We start from the raw sequence: 17660 nt of genomic DNA on the forward strand, positions 1-17660 counted from the left end.
AACACTTATGCAAGTTGCCGTGAAATGCATTTGGATTAGTTTTATGTTATTATTTTTTTTGTCAAAAACTAGGCTAGGTAGCTCAGTGTTATAAGCAATATAATACTCGCTTTATGATAAGGTGCGGGACATATTTAAACAAACAGGATAGGTTCTTTAGATAAAACACTGATGGCAATGTCCAAAAATCTCAGGAGTCCTAATTTATAATTCACAGACGATGGAAAACTTATTATTTGGTGCTTCAAACATTAAAACAAATTCAGAAAAATGGATGTAGAATTTACGTAGATGATATAACAGGAAAAAATTGTCGTCAATTTAGATTGCAATTTCCCTCCGCATTTATTGGACAGGCCGTTTATCCAGTATGAGAAAAGAGGATGGGGTAGAAGGGGAGTGGGGGGGGGGAAATATTTATTTTAGCCCACTACAGAGTTCACTTTATTGTAGAACATGCAAAACTGGTGTAAGGTCCAAGAAATAATACATACATTTTTAGAAAGTGAATTGTTAATGTGTACTTTATAAATAAGGAAAATATTTGTTGTATAATTAATCAAAGGAATGCATCCACGTCCATTCAACTGGTTCCAAAATAATTGACCAGAATTTCATGTATGTTTTATATATCTTATTTTCAGGGTAGCTCATTTTTAAGGCCCGGGCAACAAAACTGGTATTGATTTTATGATTTAAATTTTATTATTCTTGGAAAATTGTCTGTAACACGATGCTTTACAGGATCTTTCAGTGCAGCTAGAACTGGTTCTAATCCAGCGGACATTGTTCGGTTTCCACAATGGAAAGATCTTTACGGCGCGGCGTTAATTAATGATTAGAGAAATAAATTTAGCTAGATCTGCAGAAAATAAAGGTTAGGCTACTAATTAATTAGCGCCGGTCTTACATCTAGCGGCGGCAGCTGTGGTTGAAATTACAGCTAGATTTATACATTAATATATATGTAAATACATGACTCTACATGAAATTTAATTCTAGTTTTCTGAGACTAATTTAGAAAGTACATCATATTTCAAATTCTAATGGAATATTTAGATCAAAGTGCGTTGTTACAGTGCCCGGTAAAATGATTCAAATTATATTTATTTACATTTTCTTGAATTTTAAATTTTACATTTTGTTCAGTTTTTTCCTCATATTGGAAATAAAAATAATAAAAAAGGATTTATAATTACTTGGATCTTACACCAGATTTTCATGCTCTCTAATAAAGTGAAAAACGCAGAGGGCTAAAATAGTCATACCCTCCCTTACCTGTTTTTCCACATCTCCTCCCCTCCAACTGATTGAAGTAATTACCAATAAATGACAGGGAAAGTAGCAACCTAAATTGAGGACAATTTTTCCCCTGTTATATCCCTTATATTTCAAATCCGTTATAATAAAAAAAATACTCTTTAAAAATTCTATGCTTTTTCTCCTGAGAAACCTAATTTTATTGGGGGAGCTAAGATGTAAGAAGCTTTTTATAATGCATTTTAAGTATGAAACACAAATGCATCCAATTGAAAACAATTCATTGCATTTTCATGAACTGTGTAGACTTCAAATAGACGCGCCCCCTCTTCCCCATCCCCCGCCCCTGGGGTACAACTTCTCTTTTTCTCTGATTTTACCACTTTTTTGCACCAGAGGTTAAAGAACTGTTTTAAGCCTATTAACATTGTTTTTATTCTTACGAAAACTTGCATATATACATTACATATATAAAATGAATAGAAAAATTTTGAAGTCTTTAATAAGACAAATTACTATTTAATTGGACAATGTCGAAAATATGGTGCATATGAAACTCTTTCAAATAATGTTTCCCATTTACCTAAGGCTTTAATTAATTTTAATTTAGAATTGCTTTTCAGAGAAGTTTCCCTTATTAACAACTTAATAGTCATTATTTATAAGAATGTTAATGTTGAAATTACTGTAAAAGCATAAAAGATGCATTGACAGAAAAAAGATAAAATCAAATATCTAGCGGTATTTTTATTACTTGCAAGTAAACATTCAACATTTACGTGTAAAAATAATTCAAATTTGGTCATGCAAAAATACAAAAAAGAAGCATAAAAATTGGAGAAAGAGGGATGGGACTCACAGTTGGCAATTTACAGAGGAGTGGCTGAATAATGGATATAAAATATATGTGGATATATTGACAGGGTAAAATTGATTGTCAATTTAGGTTGCTAACATGGAGCATTGGTCAGTTTGTACATTCAGTAGGGGAGGGGGTGGTGTAAAGGGGGATATTGTTATTTTAGCCCACTTCTAGTTTCACTTGATCAGAGAACATGAAAATCTGATGTAAGATCCAAGTATTAATATATCCATTGGCTCAATATTCTTTGCAATATTCAGGGATATAAGGGGATAGGATTATACAAAGGAAATAACTCATTATTATTAATGAAAATTAACTTTATGAAGCATACAAAGTTTCGGGGAGAATAAGAGTATAGGTAGGTTTATTTAAACTGCTATTGTCCTTCAATGAGAATATTACAAAATTCATCCCCACTATGAAAAAGGGTTACATCAAGGCGATAAAAGGAAAAATGGAGAAATAAGAGAAAGAGGAGAGAGAGAGAGAGAGAGAGAGAGAGAGAGAGAGAGAGAGAGAAAGAGAGACATAAATAAATATATGCATTGAATCTACATGTAGGCAACCCCATAACAGTATTTAATACATCACATTTTTTTTAGTAAACTCAGCAAAAATTGCAGGATCACACTTGTGGCAGCAGAAATTAGGTGCCAGCAGTCAGATTGGATGGGCAGCAGGTACCTGGGAGGGGCAGCAGGCACCAGGGAGGGGCAGTGCAGTGAAAGGGAATTTGAATATTTAAGGAAGGAAAAAGTTTAAAGTAAATGAATTATAAAGAAGTTAAGCTATTTAAATAGATGAAGTAAAAAAGAATATTTTATAAAAAAAACTACAATTTTTTTATAATATAGGAAAGTAAAAAGTTTTAAAAGAGAAAGGTGGTATATATTTTGTTTTGTGCCTGAGAAATATTTGTGTCATTTTTAGGTGGGACGAATTTTTTTAACACTTTTGTAAATACGCAAAAAGGGGAGTAAGTGATCTATGCCTCAATACATATTTGGGTGAAAAAGAGGGGGTTAAGAAGGTATATACAGGGTGTCCCTCGTAAACTGGTTTTTTTGAAACGCTTATTACTCCCTTAATATTTTAGCTATCTTAGTTAAATAAAAAGTATTTGGCAGCATACTACTGACCATTTTATTGGGTAATGATGAAAAATCCACAAAATAAACAGGAAAAAATCTACGAGGTATTGCATAAGAGGTTCATTTTATTGAATTTAGACTAACCCACAAGAAAATATTTGCTTTGTGAAGTTTAAGATTAGTTAGGGTCCAAACGGCAGTTCTAAGCACAAGAATTGAACAGGCTTGACATGGCATACCATAAATTCTCAATATTCAAGATTCTGAAGTGTAATATAAGTGAAAAATATGTAAAAATAGGCATAATATTGGTCTTTTTTGTTAATTTTTCATGTGAGCTCGCTTCAAATGCACGCAAGAGCCTGAAATATACCAGATTTTTTAATTAGACTACAATGCCAGTTCTTATAATGTCTGGAGTAAGTCTTTTTGATCCAACGTTTGACCACCAGCTGCTTTTAAATTTAACGAAGGCATATTTTTCTTGTGGATTAGTCTTATATTCACTAAAATCAGCCTGTTATGTACTTCCTTGTAGATTTTTTTCTGTTATTTTTGCGGATTTTTCATCACTTTATCATTAAATGGTCAGTAGTAGGCTGCCAAATACTTTTTAGTTTACTAAGATAGCTCAAATATTAAGGGAGTAATAAGCGTTTCAAAAAAACCAGTTTACGAGGGACACCCTGTATATTCATTTGGAAATTTAGATGTCAAACATTGACAGCTTTACTGTCAAGACAATGACTAAACGTCAGAAGAAAAAAGGCACTGAAATTGGCAAAAATTTACAAAAATTTTGCTATCTTTACCTCAAGGTTTTTTTTTACAGACCTGGCCTTAATTTCATTTTTGCACAGATAAGCATAAATCCCACTTGTGTATGTGTCGTTTTAGAAGCACAGCTACTCTATAACTATGGTATTCCGTACGTCCGTCACAAACTTGTTTCGAACAGCTTTCCCAATTTTGTCATTTTAACAAATTCTGAATTCGGATTATGATGTACTCTAATAAAGTGAAACTTGTAGCTGGCTAAAATAACGATCCCCCCCCCCATCCACCCCCTTTATCCCATCCTCTTCCCTCCTACTAGATAATCTGACCAATAATCTCCATGTTAGCAACATAAATTGAAGAATATTTTCCCCCTGTCATAATATCCACGTGTATTCTATATCAATTTTACCAATAGTAAAAATGTGATATTGTTTAATGTTTATTTATTATCTAAACTGAATTATTGCCGCGCTACTTATGAGTTAAAGTTATAATAGTCCTTGTTTATGAATGTATATGTATATAAATGTGTTTATACATATAATAATAATGTATATGTAGATATGTACTATTTGATTTTATGTAATATGAAAAAAATGATTCACCATACATTATCAAATGTTTTGAAAATATTTTTTTTAAATGTCAAAATACTCAATAAATGTGAATATTAATGTAATTAAATAAAAAAATCAATATTTTTTTGTTGTAGAAATTATTTACTAGTGTTAAATTTATTATTTAAAGGATTTTTTCTAAGTAACATATGCACTAAAAACAGCGGACAAAATTGCTACTTTATATTTTAACCCCCTTCTTCTCTTTATTTCTTTCTCTATTTTCCCTTTAAAAAATGATTAAACCTAAAGTTTCTCTTTTAAATCCTGGCGGAAAGTCTAAAAGGAATAAGTCAATGTTCGATGAATTGATGTACATCCCCAAGGATGATATATACAATTACACCTTGCTTGAAACGTTTGGGCACTCAACTTAATGAATCAACCAACCAATTCAATAAAAGTAACGAAAGTTGTTAAGCCAACGAATGAGAAAAAGTTATTTTAAACTTTGGGGACTAGTGTAATAAACAGTCCAATGTCCCCTCCTTCCCTGATATCAACCATATTTTCTTTTTTGGTTTCCCCCTTGAAATATCCTTCTGATGTTAATGGATATATTATCACTTGGATGTTGCATCAGATTTTCATTTACTCTGATAAAGTAATACTCGCAGATGGCTAAAATAACGTCCTCCCACCCATCAACCCCCCTTTACCCCATCCCCTCCCATACTACTGTAATAACGAACTGACCAATGAGTGATGTCCATGTTAGCAAGTTTAATTGACAACAATTTTCCCGCTGTCATAATATCCACGTATATTCTACATCCATTATCCTTGAGATGTTGGTATATAATTAGAAAGAGAAAAGGCCTGATTTCAAGTCATATGGACAATTATAGATAATTGGGCACCTTCTACACAACTCATATATAACTAGAAGCAAAACTTATCTATAATTAGGTTCTGTATATAAGAAGTATTACTATTCCTAGGGCAGGATCAACCTTAAGGTATGCCCTTTAAATAAGTATACATGTAGTTTTTGATAGGACTGTCTATTTTTTGTAAATTTTAAATCTTAATTTCAATACCTATCTATATATACTACTAAATGCCTAATAATTAAAATATTACTTTATTTTTGTATTAAATGTTCATTTTATTATATATACTATTTAAGATTTTCTCAATCTAAAGATTGTATAAAGCAGCTTAGATTGACTAGATTCTAATCAAAGAGTAATTCCAAAACATGTTATACATTGAAACAAGTTTAGAAAAGATCAATTTAGAACATATATGCATTAATGTATTGAGTTATGCATTTTTTTCTTTTTAGTTTAATTCAACAGGACAGACAAAGATTTTTATCAATTTTATATGGATAAAGTATGTTTAGAAATAAAAAGGTCTCTAAGATAAGTTATAATGTCAAAGATATACTTGATTGAAACCTGATCAAAAAGGCATGAAATTAAATTAATGTAAACCTATTAAATTTGTAAATACAGGGAGCTAGGTTAATATCAACCAAATTAATCTTCCACAAAAAAAGCTGCCAAAGGAATGATTTTACAAATAAGAATTACCAGGTTTGAGAGGGGATATTGGCTTGTTTATTACACTAGTCACCAAAATTTTATATTTGCGTTTTCTTATTGGTTGGCTTGGCAACTTTGGGGACTTTCATGTAATTAGTTTATGATTGGTTTGTTCATTAAGTTGAGTGTCCAAATGTTTCAACCACTAATTGTACTAATACAATTCTATTATGTCATCCCTGTATCCCTGAGTGAAGCAATGACAAGGTCAGGTCAAGTTTTGAAGCAACCCTTTGTCCTCCTAAGTGGTCAACTTTTTAGATAAATTACACAGAAATTTTACAACCCAAAAATGGTCTAAAATAAAAGGTTTTCTACAACAATTTTAAATTGATTAATCAAATAATAACAAGAACATTTATAAGTACCGCAGCAAAAACTGACATGAATTGGTACAGGTATACCATTCTGGGAAAAGAATACTTTATATTTTTAGGACAAACGAACATTAACACTGTAAAGTGTCAGAACTGAATAATTAGAATGAAAATGTATAGAATAGAAATATATGTTACTACAGGCATCACCAGGTAAAGTTTGAAATCGATAGGACAATTCTAACGTGCCTAAATTAACGAAAAAGCTATCAGTTACTGTACTGATGGACGGACCAACTCTAATTACAGAAAAGCTTCGATTTTTAATTATGTAGAATTCGTTCGATAATTCGTTTATCTCATGTTTACTATTATGTAGTTGCAGACCTAACTTTAGGAGTAGCTTCCCTAACAAAAATACAATCACTTTGTTGAACCAACAAAAGTAAATTAAAATAATTAATTAATCAATTAAAGAATAAATACACAAGCTTAAAAGGATGAGGGGAAAAAGTGAATTGAGGGAGAAACGGTAAAATGTCTAAATAATCCCGACAAATTCAATTTTCCCCTCGGCTCAATTTAATTCAGTGCTTTTCTCTCATTTTTCTTATTGATAGCAGTTCCAAGGTAGATAGAAACTTTTTTTTTTTAAAAAGAAAATAAAGATCTCAGTACATAGAACGTGACACAAAGTGCATTTGATTTCAATTTTTTTTCTACAAGAAAAGTAAAAAGAATAATCTTGTAAACTCTTGTTATTAAACAATCATAAAGTTTCGCTTATTACATTTGCACAAAAAAAATAATTCATAAACTGAAAAGTTACGTAAAATAAGGAAAGTTAAGTCCACAATTAGTGCAGCAATATTTAGCTACAGTATTCTTTTTAAAAAACCGGAAGAAATAATCAATTTTTAAGCTAATATTGTCAATAAATTAAAGTACACAGTAGTTTTTTTTTATAGATAATTACATTTTAAGCAATTTTAAATTCACTATGAACATTTGATGTAAGTATAAAGTATAGAATTCGGTCGGTTAGTCTATCAATCTGTCTAAAAAAATGACTCAAAAAACATAGGACACATCAATATTGAAAATATACATTAAAGTTATACATATAATTACATCAGGGATATAAAGGGATAAGAAAATGACCTATCAAATCCCCAATGATTATACACAAAATTACCCTTATGTAGTATAAAATTAGGGATTGAAACGTTTTGACACTTAACTTAATGACTAACCAATCGAAATTTAATCTAAAGTCCCCTAAGTTTTTGAGCCAACAAATAAGAAAACGATATTATAAAACTTTGGGGACAAGTGTAATAAACAGCCCAGTGTCCCCTCCCTCCCTGTATTACTCTATACATGTACACTTTCCCTTCAGTAAATCTTATCTCAATAGAAGAACTCAATCTTACAAAATAAATTTTCTTTCTATATAAGAGAAACCAAGGATGACACTATTCATAGAACACAAGGTTATGTGTTAACATTATTTATACCCATCTTGCATGGTAATCGGATAATTAATTAGATCCGGTGTTATGTACGTAATCTAGTTTTGCATGTAAATTGTTTGAAATGAAATCTAGCAAAAAAAAATATTTTGTATTTTCCTTAAATTGCCATAGAATATACTGACTTTAACTGACGTTTTAGCGTATAGAGCATATTATAGCGTATCATCACCGCTGAAAAAGTTAGGCAGAGAAAGAGAGAGGAGCAATTTTACGACTGAGATGATGATTTTAGATACTGTAACACTTAGAAAACATTTACCTTTCAGTCTAATACAATGAATTTATTACTATTTGGATATTACACCATATTATAATGCACTCTAGTAAAGTGTAACTTGTAGCGGGCTAAAATATCGATCACCCCTATCCCCTTTTCTCTTACTGGATGATTGAACTGACCAACAAATTACAGGGGAAATAGCAAGTTGAATTGACAGCAATTTTTCCCCTGTCATAATATCCACGTATATTCTGCATCCATTAGTCTCATACATAACAGTTGGATGGTAGGAGTGGAAACAATAAAGGTTATTAGTAGAGCGCAGTTACTTTATAACTAACAGGGAGGGAAGGGACATTAGACTGCTAATTAAGTACCCAAAGTTTTATAAGCACGTTTTCTTATTCGCTGGCTTAAACGTCAAAAGTCTTATCCCTTAAATTATATTTAGGGTATAACTGATCATTAACGTAAATTTGATAATTCTTAATTTTGTTGCATATATTTCCTTTATTTTATTGTCTTTCAATAGTTTAAATCTGTTGTTATATAAATAATGCTCCGCTACTTGCAAGCATAATAGTCCTCTCTTCAATAAAAATAATTGAAAAATCTACATCAAGACAATAAATTATTAGATGGAATTCCTTGAAAATTGGTAGTCTATGTATATATTTGTTAGTGTACCTATCATAAGATATATATATATATCCTATTATATAAAGAAGGAAGGTTTTTTTTGTCGGAAATAATGAATTACTAAAATCTTTGCTAAAAAATGCATTTCGATATTTGATCCTTAAAAAAGAAAATTTCTTTTTCCCATCTGACCCTCAGAAAAACTGAAATGGAAAAAGAAATTTCATTTGATGAAGGGATAAATATATTTCATTAAGTTGATAGAATTTTTAAATTGATTTTATTTTTTAGCGTACTAGCGACTACGCCCCTAGAAGCCTTTAGGGTTATTTGAGGTGGGGGAGAGGGAGTCCCCACCCGCATTTTCAATTTAAGTTTTAAAATTAAAAAGTGAAAAAAAATTACACAAAAACCTTTCCTAGACCTATAAAAAGCTTCACTGTAAAAAAAAACCATATCGGTTCAGCGGTTAGCAATATCCTTCAATACTGACAAAAAAGCTTATTACTTTATATAATAGGAAATGCTAACTTAAAAATTTAAATTTAAAGGAAAAAATCTTACGATGTCTAATGCCTATACAAAGTTTAATAATATTTATATTGAATAGATAGTTAAAGAGAAGCTTTTATTCTTGACAAATATTTATGATTCTTTCAGTTTCTGAAAGACAATACAAAAAAAAACAGGGAAAACGGTCAATTGATCTAATAAAAATCTATCAAAATTTAATTAAATATTTCTTCTTGAATTATGACTCAACGTCAACATCTTGAAGTTAACTTCCTATAAATTTTGTTTGAATATATTGCGTAACAGATTGTCCATTATCCTTGAATATTGACTGACTAGACACTGTAAAAAAATATAATCCTAAGTGAAATAATTCTATTAAAATTTTTGTATTAAGGTATTTTGGCCTGAAGTTAAAGATTTAAATAACTACTGAACTATTTTCGAGAAGCTTCAAATGGGCCCTAGGATGGTCAAATACTGATTTAATTTGAGATTTAAGTCTTGGGATGGTTTTAGGTTATTTTTTAGGATTGTAATAAAATTCTTTGATTTAGAAACAAATTTTTACAGTGTAGACAGGCCATGTGTCCAAAATTGTGATGTATTCCACTTGTATCTGGAGCATGAAAGCCACAAAAAAGCTCATTACTTTTGAAGAATTGTCGCCCATAAATATTTCATCTGGCTGCTCGACCCTTGCCGCGACGCACGCACCCTATCTTATCCCCATATTATAACAGTAAGGTACACGAAACAATTACTGTTTACTGCGTATACGCACATTTAATATATAAAATTTTTAAAATGTAAGATTTATTTCGTTTTTGAACTGAAGAAATGAAATAATATAAAAATAAATAATAATTCGTGAATTTGATGTAAACTATTGAAAAGGGAACTAACGGTATTATTTAGCTATTTAATGTTTTTGACTATTTAGATTATTTTAATTTTAATAGCAAGAAGATAACATTCATACATTTTGAAAAAATATTAATAAATTGATATTATGATCTGAAGCAGGTTTTCTATTCAATTAAGCATAATCCTATTATATGAAGTTTGGGATATTTTACAGCCCCTGTTTATCCCTTTCCAAACAGATTCATAATCTGATTCTAGGAGCACTAGTCGCTAGTTTTCAATAAATCATTCGTGTATCTAGCTGTAGAACGCGCGGTTCTGTTTCATTTCACGTCATTTTAGGCAAGCTTTAGATTTGTAAAACAAAAAGGTAAATTATGAGGACAGACATGGGAGGACAGGGATAGGACAATAGACCTTAAAGAAATCATCCCCCAAAGATTTGAATGATGGAAAAATATGTCTCAAGTGGCATTTATAAATTTTGTAAAAAAAATTGGCAGTACATATTATTTTCCAGTATGGCTTCGAAACCGATTAATGACTGCTGGATTAGAACCGGTTCTCAGGCATACTTATAAATCATCTATAGCACCGTATTACAAACAATTTTCCTTGTATGTTAAAATAAAAGGCAGAAGATTAATACCAGTTTTTTTCGAAGTATACAAAACTGTATTTATTCTTAAATTTTTTTTATTTCCGTGGAAAGCTGTCTATAACACGATGCGATGAAAAAATAATCCATCGCCGTTTGACTCCCTGAGACGACAAGCCTGTCTTACTTAACTTGTTAAATCGTTGTGATAATAAATAATTTTAGAGTGAGAAACAATTTTGCCATGTTTTGGGATTTATGTCAAAAAGGAGGTTAACTTGCATTTTATACTTCACGTGGAGATATTTATTATTTAATAGTTTATTTTAAAAAGAAATTCTGATTTGATTTACTTAAACTATATCATAAAAATAAAATTGTAATATATTTTCTTTACAATAAGCATCTTAGTTTTCTAATGATTAGACAAAATAATAGTTATTTATCGCATCGTGTTATAGACAACTTTCCACGAATGTTAAATTAAAAGTCATAAAATTAAAACAAGTTTCGTTAGCCTCAAATGATCAAAGGCCCGATCTAACAAACCTGGTAGGTATTAATTTTAGGTTTTTTATTTTATTATTCGTAGAAAATTGTCTGTAATACGATGCTATACATGAATTTTCATTATAGCTGAGAATCGGTTCTAAACCAGCGGATATTTTAAAATTTCTTACTGAATTATCGCAATGAATTCAAAACTCCCCCAATTTCGTTATAAGTTTATCGTCATGAAATGTTTATTTTAATGTTTGTCTTCTATTATATTAAATAAATACAAATATGAAAAAAATGATAAATAAAAATATTGATTAAACCGACAGAATGTAGAATTTATGCACATTTTAGATTATTTGAAAAATTTAGCTAGAACTGTTTTGAACATTTATATTTTAAAAAGATAATCTCAGAAACTTTTACCTACCAAATATTTTGTTAATTTCTCTTTGGTGAATATTTGCTATCAAAATTCAGCCATAATTCCTCACATTTAAAGTTTTTAAAAGCGAAGCTTTTCTATAATTAGGGTCGGTCCGTCCGTCCGTACTTCCGTCCGTCTCAGAGAGTTAGCTCTTTTCATTAATTTAAACAGGTTAGAATTGTCCTATCGATTCCAAACTTTGCACGATGATTCCTATAGTAGTTAGGTACAATTTAGAAAGCGTAGCAACTCTATATTATAAACAATACCAGAATGTCCGTACGTCCATTTTAAACATGTTGATTTTTAACTTTTTTGACAACAAATTTTTGTATGTTAAAATTATCCGATTCTTCTGACTTTTTTAAAACTGATTCCTATTACAACAAGGTACAATGTTATAAGCGAAGCATCTCTATAAACAAGCCCCAAAAATGTAAGTATGTCCTTAAACAGTATCATCTATTTATGCAATTTTGCAACAATTTTTCTTAAAATATTGTTTGTACTGATGCATTAATATTCTGCTAATTCAGTTCTGACAATCTACAAGTGTTAATGTTCGTTTGTCCTTCCATTTCCGAGCTTCGCCTTTATGGATGTTGTCATCCTTGTTTTTCCAGAGAACCGCAGCCGTCGGCTTTTGTTAAAACAAGCAGTTATGATTATGATCACAAAAAGCGGTTAATTAAGGACCTTAGATAAAGGTAACAGGATATTTGTCTGTCTGTATGAAAGGATCTTGCTAACCTCTGATATGATTTTTCTTTACGGTAAAGCTTCTAATAGGTCCTGGGAAGGTTTATAACTATTTTCGGGGAGAGTACCTACACCGTAAATATAGTTCGCTTAGGAAAAAACACATCCCAACAAAAAATTACTTTTTCCTTTAAAAATTATAATGTAAAGTGGCGGGTCTTCTTCTGCCCTACTCCCTTTTCTCAAAAGCCCCTAGAGGCATCTAGTGGGCGTAGGTGCTATTTTTTTAATATAAATTTACAAGCACAATCGTATACAAATATGATTTTGCAGGAAATTACGTCGGTCGCACAAACACAAATTTTATAGTGGCTGCGCTCCCCCCTAAAAGTATATCTTCAGATTATTAATAGATGTAAAAAAAAGTTTATTATAATAACTGAAAATATATTAATATAAAAATAACTAATATGAATGACATCCGAATTTTGTAAAGTAATTTCCGATTCTGTATTCATTATATTACAAGATATCAGATTTATCATTTTGGTTCCGTTGGACCTTATGGTGCTTTTTAGTTTTATTTATTTTCTTAATAATCATAGATTTTATTTTTCATAAAACTAAAGTAGATATACCAATTATAAAAAAAGCTATACAAATAGACTATAGTATTTGAGAAACCTTTATAATGCTCTTTGTCAGTTTTTAGTGAGGGGGAGGTTATCAAACCTTAAAACAGAAAAAGCCTCCACCCAAAAAAAAACATAACTTTCTGGTCGCCCTACATAAAAATCTCTTTGACTTTTCACAAATTGAAGAAAGGCTATTATACGCTCCTAGAGGCTAGGGTCGAAGTCACCGGTTTAAATCCAATTGGATTTCTGCATCAAAATCTTTATTCTTTTTTATTTCTCCTCTAAACCATTCGGTCCATTTGTTGATTTCTTTTATTTCTTACGTAATTTTATTTCTTTCTTATTTAGAATTTCCAATTTCTATAAAACCTATTGATAATCTACATAAAGGTTTTTATTAATCAATTGACAATAAAAGAATTGAAAATTAAAGTCGTTTCTGACGTTTCAGAGATCTTAATAGACAAAACAACTTTGGATTTAGTGTAGGTATGGTAAATCAAAAACCCTATCTATAAAAGAAACTAAGACAAACATTTTAAAGCCCCTAACAGCACTTTAGATGGGGTAATATTTGGGATAGGCGGCAATAAAATTCAAATAAATACGTAATCCAAAATTGACCAGAAGGGAACTCCCATAAATTGTTAGCTCAGTATTTGGTAAATACTAGAGCTCAATTCTTAAAAATACAATTTTATACTGTCAACAATCTAAATAACAAAAATGAAATTGTTAATCGAAACAAATACTCGAAATTTTACATTGAAGAGTCGATACATAAAAAATGGACTTCTGAAATAACTACATTAACACAAAAAAATCTTTATAGTTTTTAATGATTGAACTTTGTTGACAAAATTGATGTTTAAGTTGTGTTAACTTGTCTGTTATGTACTGCATGTAAGCAGGTTTTTAACCTTTTCTCCTGTAAAACTCAAAATAATTTCATTTTAAAATAAAACTTTCGTAGCAAAAGATTTCCATACAAATAAATTTGTAACTCGTTATGCGGAAAAAATATAACAAAAATGTACATTAAAGTGAACTTACCTCTTATGTGCTTTTAAATGTGAACTTTTTGTGTAAATCTGAAAGATAAAACTATATTATTGAAATCCAAAATTACAAGATATTCGTCAAAAGACAAATGAACAAATGATTTATGTTGGAATATATAGAGAATCTTTGCTGTTAAGGAGCGAGAGAGGGGACATTGAGCTGTTTATTACACCAGTCTCCAAAGTTTGATAATACATTTTTTTATTCGTTACCTTAACAAATTTGGGGGCTTTTATTTAATTTTGTTTGGTTTGTTCATTAAGTTGAGTGTCCAAATGTTTTAGTCTACTTGTAATCTACAGAAGGGATAATTTTGAGTATTAATGGGTATGTACATCAATTTATCGGCCATTGTCTTATCCCTGCTGTTAGGAAACATATCTGACCATGTTTATCTGCCAAATGTGAAATATGATTGTTTGCAATGTTACAGGATAATGGCAAGATATTCTCATTTTTTGCCTTTTAAATTGTAAAAATCTTAGGTACAAACTTGCTTTTGACGGCCGCATATCATTACAGCTGCTGACATGCAGCTGCGAGTTGTTTGGCTGTCGCTTTGCGGGCGGCTTGCCGTTTAGAATTGATTTAAAATGGTGCAATATTCGACTTGGCCTGTCGAATCTAGTTTTTGGACAAAGGTATATAGAATAATTAGGGGAAATATTAAAAAACATTGTTGAATCAATTAAAATATCTGAACAGATTCCCCTGTCTATGTAATTGTCAAGAGTGCACTACGCTCAGAGATATAAAGGGATAAGAATAGAATGATGTACATCCCCAATGATGACACACAAAATTACACCTTCTATAGATTGTCAATAGTGGCTGAATCGTTTGGACACTCAAATTAAAAATCCAACCAATTAAAATTTAATTAAATTCCCAAACCTTGTTGAGTCAATGAATAAGAAAATGTTATTATAACACTTTGAGGACTAGTGTATTAAATATTTTATAAAACACTCCCTCCCTGACCACGCTGCAATATGCAATATATATTCAAACATGTCAAAAGGACGTGCAATTAATTCCGCAAAAAAAAGGGTATTTTTGCACATTTTTAGCGATACATTGAATGGCCAAATGCTGTAAGTAACTGATATATTTTAAGTAGAAAAAAATTAAAAATACAATTTTAGCTTTTTTAAAATAATCTGACATTTTAAAAAGACACTGATTTAATTATCTTGCAATGTGATATTTGCACAGGCAAAAATGTTAAAAATCTGTGCAGATTTGAATAAACTTTGCCACAAGGCCACAAAGACAAGTTTATAGAGATGATTTTCTGTAAATCCGTGTGTTGAATGATTTAGACTTTACCAGTGTGGTCTATGAATGGATAATAGTATTAGGAAAACTTCCAAGATTAATTTGAGATGCATGGTTTAAACAGAGAGCCAATCTATATAATTCTTGCTCGGATATAAAGTAACAGTTTGAAACAAAGCATAAAAGTTTTAAGATTTTAAATCAAATCTATTTTACTAGAATCCACACATTTACCACACTGCATACTGTAGTGCATCCTATTTACTGGAATTAATGCTGTCTTGGTCATCTACAAGACGGAGGGAAACTAGAGATGCAACAAAAACAAAGTTTTCTCATTAATAAACATATGAATGCATATTCCAGAAATTAAAGATAAAAAAGAAGGTATATTCTCTTCATTTATTAAGCTGAACCAAGAACTTAACTAAATTATAACTTTTGTGTAAATATGCAAATAAATTAATTTTTGGATTTCATGATATAAACTTTCCTTTCCGCAGCCGGAGAAATCACATTTATGAATCTTCTTTTTCTCGTCGCCGCCAGCCTCCGGGTTGTTGTTGGAGATTACTGTCTGCGGCGGCGACACTGGGCCGCACAATTTTGTCTCGTCCCCCGTGCTAGCGTTCACGGACAGCAGTGGGGCCGCCGCGGACGTGACGGCGGGAATGAGGGAGCTCCAGAGACTGTGGCGGAGCTCTACCTCAGTCTGGGGTACTGTAGCTGTGATAATGCCGCCGTTGGCGGCGGCGGTCACCTGATGGTGCTGGGTCAAGATGGAGGTAGCGGCGTGTTTGAGCTGCTGGATGGCCAGGAACGACTGCGGATGGGCGGCCAACAGCCTCTGTACAAGGGCCGTGCTATCCGCAGTTTTCATTTCATTGCAATTATTGTCCAATTCTGGTTTCAATACCGGAGTTATTGTCAAACTGTTTTTAGCAAACTTGTCCAAATCCAACCCTATGATTGGAGAGTTAAATGTTGGGGAACAATGTTCCACAGGTTGTGGGGGCTGGTGGTGCACCTTCCTGTATTGTGGCACAGATAAAATCACCTTTTTATTGATCACCTGATCGTTGTGATCCATAACTGCCCTCTGTTTGGCGGCAGAAATACCGCGAAGGCTGAGATCAAGGGGAATCTGGTCAATGTTGGCCGCGGCGGCGCCACCCTCGCCTGATCCATTCATACAGGAGTCGGCGGATAAGCCTCCAATTCCCGCCGCCACTGTGACGCCTCCATTGGCCACAAACGCCGATGCTGACGTAGTCAGATTTGATCCCAGCTGTTTCATGGGGTTCTGGCCTTTTCTCTTGCCCGAACCTGTTGGCCGGATGGCGGAAAAAGGTCCGCCGCCGCCACCTAACTCGCCACCCACCCGCGTGGATGCTCGAGAAGAACACTCAGCAAGCATTTTCACCTGAACATTTAATTCACATTAAAGCATATTTAATAAATAACAACTAGTTTTTCCTCTATCTTTCCATGGTAACTAACTGGAAATTGGAATATGTGGGGATAGAAGAATTAAAAACACACACACATACTATATAGTGTTAAATAGACCCTCACGTAGTTTTTATCTCTAAGCTTTTACAGCTAAACTGTGGAGTGTGTGTGTGCGTGTGTGTGTGTGTGTGTGACATGCGTGTGTGTGTAGGGCTTGGGATGATAAGCCATATGAAGAGTGTAAAGGAGGAGGAGCGAGTCAACACCACCATGAAGAAGCAGGAAGGGAGGGTAATCAACAAGCAGTGGGTGACTGATATAAAGGGGTGGAGATGGGGGTCATCATATAAAACCGGGCGTGCCTGTGGGGTAATAACATTCTGTAGATTCGCCTCAACAATTTTAGTAAAAGTTAAATAATTTTTCTGTACATTTTTGTGTATTTAGTTATAACTATAATCGGATTAATGTTTATGTGTACGCCTACTTTGTTAATACACAATACAAGCTTATACAGTCAGCAAATATATCAAGAGAAATTAAGGGATAAGGAAGGAAGAGGGAGGGGTCGGGGGGGGGGGGGAGTTTCTCATTCAAGTAGTCGTCAGCACTTCTCATTAATATGTCCAACACACTCACAAACACACACACACACACACATACACACACACAAACACACACACACAAATATACAACGCCAAAGCCAAAAATAGGATTCCAAGATGCCGCGCCTGGGTGAAATTTTGAAACATAT

At 32.1% G+C, this 17660-nt stretch overlaps 1 protein-coding gene across 2 annotated transcripts in view; it reads right to left on the bottom strand.

Moving 5' to 3' along the window:
* Positions 1–17660, bottom strand: part of LOC145316372 (uncharacterized) — a 41183-nt gene that overhangs the window by 12027 nt on the left and 11496 nt on the right. For both annotated transcript variants that reach the window (XM_080156822.1, XM_080156823.1), the window contains exons 2-3: positions 15948–16877; positions 14168–14205 (exon numbers count right to left, since the gene is read on the bottom strand). In XM_080156822.1, the coding sequence (XP_080012948.1) occupies positions 14168–14205; positions 15948–16871 (962 nt within the window). In that variant the 5' untranslated portion in view covers positions 16872–16877. The remainder of the gene's footprint in view (positions 1–14167; positions 14206–15947; positions 16878–17660) is intronic.

Source organism: Acartia tonsa, chromosome 4 (genome assembly GCF_053477335.1).
Source record: "Acartia tonsa isolate MP-2025a chromosome 4, ASM5347733v1, whole genome shotgun sequence".
Classification (NCBI taxonomy): Eukaryota; Metazoa; Arthropoda; class Copepoda; order Calanoida; family Acartiidae; genus Acartia; species Acartia tonsa.